This window comes from Cannabis sativa, chromosome 3, assembly GCF_029168945.1.
Source record: "Cannabis sativa cultivar Pink pepper isolate KNU-18-1 chromosome 3, ASM2916894v1, whole genome shotgun sequence".
Classification (NCBI taxonomy): Eukaryota; Viridiplantae; Streptophyta; class Magnoliopsida; order Rosales; family Cannabaceae; genus Cannabis; species Cannabis sativa.
The window spans coordinates 74,352,496-74,361,432 of NC_083603.1; the positions used below are offsets into that span (position 1 = coordinate 74,352,496).

General features: G+C 39.4%; 1 protein-coding gene across 1 annotated transcript; it reads left to right on the top strand.

Moving 5' to 3' along the window:
- The first annotated feature begins 5,553 nt into the window (after positions 1 to 5,553).
- Positions 5,554 to 7,760, top strand: LOC115710790 (uncharacterized). Its single transcript, XM_061112829.1, has 4 exons — positions 5,554 to 5,935; positions 6,043 to 6,542; positions 6,672 to 6,889; positions 7,610 to 7,760. The coding sequence occupies exons 1-4, from the start codon at positions 5,554 to 5,556 to the stop codon at positions 7,758 to 7,760; spliced, it is 1,251 nt and encodes a 416-aa protein (XP_060968812.1).
- The last annotated feature ends 1,177 nt before the right edge of the window (positions 7,761 to 8,937 follow it).

Consider the following 8,937-nt stretch of genomic DNA (forward strand, 5'->3'; position numbering starts at 1 on the left):
GGACAGATACCCCACATCAGAGAATGGGTATTGAGATTACCACATCCTCTGTGGGAATAATCGCTGGATTAGTAAAAGGAAGGTGCGCCCTCTGAGTCGGTTTAGGTCGTAAGGAAGCGAGTCGCAACAGGTTTAGCCTTGTGAAGGTGGTGAGGTCCGATTTGGTAACTCTCGAAACCAAATCCTCGCACGAGAAAGGCTCGTTTAGCTAGGTGTCGTCTACCGAGTCAGTATCGCTCCCTTCTGCCTCTTCCTCCTCCTCGCCTGATTCGCAAGCTGGGGCCGTCCAGTCGTCATCCGTTTCTTCGACCTCAACGTCAGGAGCATGCCTCGAGTGAATAAGATAGTCGCGGGCTGACACCGTAGACTCACTGTCCCGAATATCAATGGCCCCAGGTTCAGCGAGCTCCTGCACCATTTTCTCAATGTCCGAAGAAGACATCGGACCTAGCTCTATACCTACAGTAGGTGCGATTTCCTCTTCTGAGATCGAAGTTGGGATAAAGCTATCCTCCTCCTGGTCCTCATCACCATTGAATGCGTGGCCTCCCGGGCCGAGCAGCTGACTATCCGACAGGTCGCTCATCTGAAAGATAGAAGATCTTTTCAGCGTGGTGAATGTGTGAAAACAAAGTAAGTGATCTCACCCGCAGAAACTATAAAGTCGCACTTGATAGAATGGTCAACGTTCTTGTGAATACTGACCACCCCGTCAATATGCAAGTAAAAAGAATACTAAAAGTGCGAATAGAAAAGCATCCCCATGAATGGTCAGGAGCGCCCTAGTGACCTCAGCGACATGCGTCTCCTGGCATGACCCTGAGGAAACGAGGAGGCACCCACCATTTCAAGGAGTCTAACTAAAGTCGCAGCTTGCGAACAAGTCACGCATCCTGGGCCAAGCGATATACCTCTAGAAACGGCTGGGAGAAACTCAGTGACTCAAGGGGCATGCGTTCTCAAGCATAACCCTAAAGTTACTGAGGTACTCCCACCGTTTCGAGAATATCTACCAGCCAAAGAGTACGCTCATTAGAATACTGTGACACATATATGACCATTAGAATACTGTGACACATCCACCATTTGGAAACTCAGTTAATGTTCTCGCGACTAAGTTCACAGTATACAGAACCCTAAAAGATCTAGGCAACAATCAGAAGTAAATAAGTCTTGCAAATATGCGAGTATTCGAAGTGTTCATCTGAATACCCGCGAGTATTCAAAACATAAAACAGTGCCTATTCAAATATTTCTTGCACCGTATGCGGATATGCCAATTTATAGGTCATTCTCTATGAAATTACCCAGGTTTTTACCTAAAAAACATAGCCTCATACATACCATCTATAAACATTCATTCTTAAACCACCCTCATGCATATTAAAAACCCAGAAAATACAGTCCCCACTCAAACAGAAAACGAAACACGGTGAAGATTCGAAAACTAACCTTTTACTTCCGCTAAATCTGTTCCCACGAATCGCCCTTGACAGCACTGTAGAGTCAAGAAAAACCCACAAAGAAAGGCGAAAATCTGGGCAATTTATGGAAGTGTTTTTTGGTGGTTTCTCTGAGGGTGAAGAAACAAAGGAGTTAAGGAAGTTAAAGAAAAATGAGGGAAAATGGGGATTTTTTGTTCGAATCAGGGGGTTTAAATACCCAAATCCCTCATTAATTGGGATCACGACACGTGGTAGGTGGAATGCCTAGAGTCGCCTAATCCAACGGCCAAAGATAGCCACACCTACACAGAAACCGAAGAGTTTTGTGACGTGGCACCATAAATGCAATAAAAGTAATGATTATAGCCGTCATTTTTCGAAACCCTCGAAGGGACAACCAAAGGTCACCTCCTCGTGACAACCTTTCACCTGTCTCTCGAGTATAGTTTCCCTTGTGACCGTACCTGTCACATCGCGAAACTAGGGCATGTGTTATAGTGAGATTTCTCTCACCTAGAAACTCGAGGCCAGACCCCTACTTAGAGGACATGTATACTCAGAAAACTGAGATGTCCCTGAGGGACTCCTCGAGGTCTTAAACCTCGCTTAAGATAGAATCAACGAAAGGTGGCGAGTATGACCGAAGTCTAATCGCATCCGAGACAAGAGAGCAGCTCGCGTATATCGAACTATATGCGAGCATCCTCCCCGTGTCCGTGTAAAAACTAGGAGAACGATTCTCTATAAATGCGAGTTGGTCCTAAGAACCCTGCAACCTTTATAATGTAATATAGACTTGCATTTCTAGGTCCTATCATCCCGTCATGCGATGTCCATAAGAGGCGACTACCTAAGGACGCAGACATCCCGAACATAATCGATAAACCCGCGAGTTTATCATTAGAATACGAACAGCCAACTCGCAAATTTGGAAAATGCATACGTTGATGAACTTAGTAACTGTCGTTCATTTATTAATGTTAACGTTGTTTAGTTAATTATTGTAATTCAATGTTTGAAAACGGATTGACAATGAATGCAATCCTTGTATAACTAATTGGACACCTGCTTTGTATATAAAGGGGTGATCCACCATGAAATGGCACCTACAAAACTCTTGCTACAGTGGACTAAGCAGACCGTGATCTGACTGAACCACTATAATTCTTTGTCTCATTGTTATTTCCAAATTTTTGTTCATTATTTTCTCATTCCCAGTTTGAGTACTCGCCATTCTAGGTTGAATACTCGCACTTGTTCTTCACGTAAATTTCTTTTTTGTTACTAATAACATTACACAATCTGGTGTTGTGAAATTCACTCGACAACAGTGGCGTTTGTATGACTTAGAACAGAAGGTGTTTTATATCTCTCGTGATGTTGTTTTTTGCGAACAACAGTTTCCTTTTGCTAGTGACATCTCTTTACATAATACCCATAATGATGTATTTCAAAGTAAGGAGTATTATGACCATGTCACTCCGTATGAAGAGACTTCCCTTCCAAGGGGGAGTGAGGAACATTCACTTGGGGTCACAATATTGACGCTGGCAATGAACAACTAATCCCACCTCTTACAAGTGTAGGTAGTGAGGATGTGATTGGTACCACTTCAGCTATTGGGGAGGTTGTGATTAATGAAGATATTGTTCCACAGGAATTAGTCGTGGACATCGAATCAAGAAACCATCTAGTAAACTCAAGGACTTCATCACCAACACTGTTCGAGTAATAAAGCCTGTCACATCACCTACCAATGCTCCGTCACAGTCCTCAGGTACTCCTTTTATTATTGCTTATTATGTAAATTGTGATAAGTTTTCTGCAAGACACACCCAATTTTTGCCAGCAATTACTGTAGGCAACGAATCCACCTCTTTTAAAGAAGTTGTTAAGGACCCCCGTTGGCGAAAAGCAATGAAGGAAGAAATAGATGCACTTGAGCGTAACAAAACCTGGATTTTAGAGTACCTACCCCCGGGGAAGAGAGCTATTGGGTGTAAGTGGGTCTATAAAATCAAGTATCAATCTAATGGTACGGTTGAACGATTTAAGGCACGCCTAGTAGTGTATGGGAATCGACAAGTTGTCGGTATTGACTTCAATGAAACATTTGCCCCTGTAGCTAAAATGGTCACTATTCGCACAGTTTTAGCTATAGCAGTAGCACGAAAGTGGGACCTACATCAAATGGATGTGCATAATGCCTTTCTACACGGAGACCTTGATGAAGAAGTATTCATGCAACTACCTACTGGTTTCGATTCTAATGCTTCAGGAAAGGTGTGGCGATTACGTAAGTCATTGTATGGACTACGACAAGCACCTCGGAATTGGTTTGCTAAGCTTTCAATTGCTTTGAAGAATATTGGTTTTCAACAATCTTATGCTGATTACTCATTGTTTAGCTATTCCAAGGGTGACGGTGCTTTACATGTTCTTGTGTATGTGGATGACATTATAATCACCGGTTCTTCTTCTTTGGCAATCACAAAATTCAAGCAACAACTGAGTGAGAGATTTCGTATGAAAGACTTGGGCATCCTCAAGTATTTTCTCGGTATCGAAGTGGTACGTGGGGAGGATGGTTTGTTTCTTTCACAATGCAAATACATTCTTGACATTATAAGTGAAGTCGGTTTACTTGGAGCTCGACCTGTTTCTACACCCATGGAACAGAACCACCATCTTGCCACCATCAATGGTGTTGTCTTTGAGGATCCAGAGAAGTATCGATGACTTGTTGGGCGTCTAATCTACTCAACAATTACACGACCTGAACTGTGTTATTCTGTGCATATTTTAGCTCAATTTATGAGAAATCCTCGTGTGGAACATTGGGATGTAGCTTTGAGATTTTTGCGGTATTTAAAAGGTTGTCCTGGACAAGGAATTCTGCTGTGTGGGGATAGTGATTTCCAACTCTATGCCTTTTGTGATAGCGATTGGGCAAGTTGCCCTCTGACTCGTAAATCATTGACTGGTTACTTTATTTTATTAAGTTCTTCTCCTATCTCTTGGAAAACGAAAAAATAGCCAACTGTTTCTCGATCTTCAGCGGAAGCCGAGTATCAATCTATGGCCACTACTACATGTGAGTTAAAATGGTTGAAATCTCTTTTGGCTTATTTTGGGATCCACCATACGAATCCCATGCGATTGTTTTGTGATAGTCAAGCTGCTCTTTACATAGCGACTAATCCAGTATTTCATGAAAGAACAAAACATATAGAGATGGATTGTCACTTTGTTCGTGATGCATTGCAATGGAGCAATTTCTACATCTCATATATGGACTGGTGCATAACCAGCTGATATTTTGACAAAAGCACTTGGTACCACACAATTTTATCACCTTCTTCGCAAGTTGGGCATTTGCAATCTTCATGCTCCAACTTGAGGGGGAGTATTAGTGGCATATCTCTGTAATCACTCCATAATATTCTCTAGGCATTGACTTCTCAAGATGAGTTGTATCATTGATATAGTTTCCTAACTTAGCTTATTTGTTTCCTAGTTTAGCTAGTTATTTATGTATTTTCCTTGTTGTACACATTTCATAGAATTAGTACTGTAGATATATATATGTAAGGCTTAATTAGTACTGTATGTATATGAGGCTTTTTGGCCCTATGGAATAAGACAAAAATAAGATACTACAAAACTCTTCAAACAGTGAATGAGAATGAGAAAACTTCAAGTGGTGTATTCAACTTTCCTTTTAATATTGATGATCCAGGAAATTGGGATAGGATTGGTCATATTAATATGACAAATTTTATAGTTGAAAGAGGTCAAAAAAGAGTCATTAAGGATGAGTTTACTAGGGATGCTTTCGGTAGGAATTTTTCTTCGTGGCATTATATTAGAGAATTACCAAATGGAGAGAAACAAGATAGGAAGCGGTTGATTTATTCAGTTTCTTTAGATAAAGTATTTTGTTTTTGTTGTAAATTGTTTGCAACAAAGAAGCATGTTGTGGGTTTTTTTAGCTAAGGGAGGTTTTAATGACTGGCATAATATTTCTGATCGATTAAAAAGTCATGAACGAAGTATACAACATATTGAGTCAATTGCTAGTTGGGTGGAATTAGAAAAACGACTGAAAATGAAGTTAACAATTGATGCAAGTTTAGAAGAACAAATTAATCAAGAGAAAAAACATTGGAAACAAGTGTTAGAGAGAATTCCTGCTATTGTAAAAAGATTTGGGCAAAATAATTTGGCATTTCGAGGAGATCGTGAAAAACTATATGAGAAAAACAATGTGAATTTCTTACAAATTATAGAATTACTTGCTGAATTTGATTCAACTATGCAAGAACATGTTTGTCTTATTTTAAGAGCTGAGACTCATTATCATTATTTGAGTCACAAGATTCAAAATGAAATGATACAACTATTGGCAACTGAGGTGAAAAGCTCGATAATTAGTAGAATTAAAGAAGCAAAATATGTTTCAGTCATACTAGATTGTACTCCAGATGCAAGTAATGATGAACAGATGTCTCTTGTTTTAAGATGTGTGAATGTTTTAGAAAGTCCAATATTTGTTGATGAGTATTTCTAGGATTCATAAAAGTTCATGACACATCAGGGCTTGGTTTGCTTAATGAACTTTTAGATGCGTTGAATATTCTTGGACTTGATGTTGATAATATAAGAGGACAAGGATATGGCAATGGATCTAATATGAGAGGAAAGAATAAAGGTGTACAAACTAGGCTACTTGAAATGAATCCTAGAGCATTTTACACTTCTTGTGCATGTCATTCTCTAAATCTTTTACTTTCTGATATGGCTCATTGTTGTCCCAAGGCTGTATCTTTTTTTGGTGTGGTACAACGAATATCCTCATTATTTTCAGCTTCTACAAAAAGATGGAAAGTATTTAGAGATCATGTACCTGGTCTCACTGTTAAGCCATTATCAGAAACGTGTTGGGAAAGTCATGTTGACAGTGTTAAAGCAATAAGATTCCAAGCTCCACAAATAAAAGAAGCTTTAAATTACTTGGCAGAAAGTAATGAAGATGCCAAAACAAGAAGTGATGCTGAGACTTTAGCAACATATAATATTCATAATTTTGAGTTCTTGGTGAGCATGGTTATTTGGTATGATTTGTTATTTGCTGTTAATATTGCTAGCAAGATCCTACAAAATGAAGATATGTAAATTGATGTGGCTATCAAAGAGTTAAAGATTCTACTTTCATTTCTTCAAAAGTATAGAGAAACTATTTTTGAGAATGCTTTGACTAAAGCTACTGAGATTGCAAGTATGATGGAAGTTGAACCTGTGTTTATTGAAAAACGAAAAGTTTACAAGAAAAAGCAATTTGATGAAAGTGTCAATGAGGGGGTGACACAATCAGCAGCAGAGTCATTTAAAATTGACTATTTTCTTTGCATAATCGATCAAGCTATTTCATCATTTAAAACCATGTATGCATAGTTTTATAGTGCTTTATTTAAAATTATATTTCACTTCCTACCATAATAACTAATAAAAATAATTATTGTTCAACTAGGTTCGAACAATTTCAGAATTTTGAGGAGAATTTTGGACTATTGTTTGATTTTGAGAAATTAAAGTCTGCAGATGATGACACTTTGAGGAATTTTTGTATCAATCTTACAAACTTAATGAAGCATGGTGAGATTTCAGACCTTGACAATGATGACCTATACCAAGAGTTATATATGTTGCGTCAAAGTCTACCAAAAGAAACCAAAAGAGCTATCGATGTGTTGAGCTATATAAAAGAAGTGGATGGTAGTTATCCAAATGCTTGGATTGCTTATAGGATTTTTCTAACTATTCCGGTCACCGTTGCCCATGTAGAATGGAGTTTTTCCAAATTGACCTTGATCAAATCTTATCTCCGTTGAACCATGTCTCAAGAAAGATTAAGCGATTTAGCTATGTTATCCATTGAACATGATTTAGTTGCAAAACTTGATTATGCAAATTTAATTAATACTTTTGCATCTAAAAATGCAAGACGTATAATATTTAAGTAATACATTGAAAATTTTATGTGATGATTTATTGGTTTGGAATGTATTTATATTACTAAATATTAGTTTAATTTTAAAAAATACATATACAAAAGGGCCCATTTTTTTTAATTTACTAAAACCGTCTTGGGCCCTTTTTTTTAGGGTCGGCCCTGGTTGTGGCGTCTACAAGCTTATCAATTATGGGAAGTTTGAAGCAGTCCTTTGGACATGCTTTGTTCAAGTTGGTGAAGTTGATGCACACTCTCCACTTCTTGTTGGGGTTGGGCACCAGTACCGGATTGGACACCCATAGTGGATAGAATGCCTCTTTTATGAAGTCATGGGCTTATAACCCCTCAATTTCATCTTTGAGCGCTTGGGCGCATTCTTTGTCCAACAACCAACTTTTTTATTGAATAGGCCAGATACTGGGATCAATGTTGATTGTGTGGGTCATCATTGAGGGGTCAATTCTGACGATATCTTCGTGTGACCATGCAAAAAAGGTGAAGGTTTTCCCTAATAAATTTAACAGTATTGATTTAATTTCTAGCCCTAAACCTTTCCCAATCTTCAATCTTCTTGTTGGAAAAGTGGGATGGACCTCCACTTCTTCCAACTCTTCTATAGGCATGAAGCTTCCTGTAGGATCCCCAAAGCGAGGATCTATGTATGTGTCCTCGCTTTAGGCTAGAATTCATTGCCTTTTGTTGGGCTTGTCTTATGGGCCCTTGGTGGGCATCTTCTCTTTCTTAGCTTTGGACAGAGCCAAGGTAATAGTGATGGGCAAACTCTTGGTCTCCCCTCACACACGCCACCCCATGCCTTGTTGGAAAATCAAGGCATAGGTGGTAGATGGAAGTTACCACCTTTAGGTCATTGAGGGTTGGTCGGCCTATCATGCCATTGAAGGCCAAGGGAACGTTGATCATGACAAACTACGCCATCAGGGTTCTGGTGGTTGGAGTTTCTCCAACTGTGAGGGGTAATCTGATATACCCGACAGGGGCGATGCCATGGCCAAAGAAGCCATACATCACTTGATTGCATGGTTCTAGGTCAATGAGCTAGAGCCCCATCTTTTCATAAGTTGATTTGAAAAGAATGTTGGAAGAGGCTTTGTCGTCCACCATGCATCTTACTACAATCATGTTCCTAATTTGTACAATAATGACTAGGGGTCATTGTGTGGGAAACTGACCTGAGCAGTGTCTTCTTCCATGAAAGAGATCATCGGCTCTATGGGTTTTTGTTTTTTAGAGCTTCTATCTTCGACAGCTAGGATATTGCTTTTAGGCTTGTGACAGAGTGTCCAAGCATAATTCTCCCTAGCCTTGTTGGTCTCACCTACAATGTGGGGTTCACCAATGATGACCCCTAGATGTCCTGCCACTGGCGGTGGTATTGCATCTCCATTCTAGGCACCGTGTGCCCGAGTTTGGTCGTCTTACACATAACAATGCAAGTGGGGATTATTATGCCTTATGAGG

What these genes read in the sequence shown, in the direction of transcription:
- LOC115710790 (XM_061112829.1), top strand. Translation starts at nt 5,554, where the DNA reads ATGAAGTTAACAATTGATGCAAGTTTAGAAGAACAAATTAATCAAGAG. An exon ending in AGATTGTACTCCAGATGCAA is followed by an intron (nt 5,936 to 6,042) that starts GTAATGATGAAC and finishes ATGACACATCAG; the next exon opens with GGCTTGGTTTGCTTAATGAA. An exon ending in TTCATAATTTTGAGTTCTTG is followed by an intron (nt 6,543 to 6,671) that starts GTGAGCATGGTT and finishes TTTCTTCAAAAG; the next exon opens with TATAGAGAAACTATTTTTGA.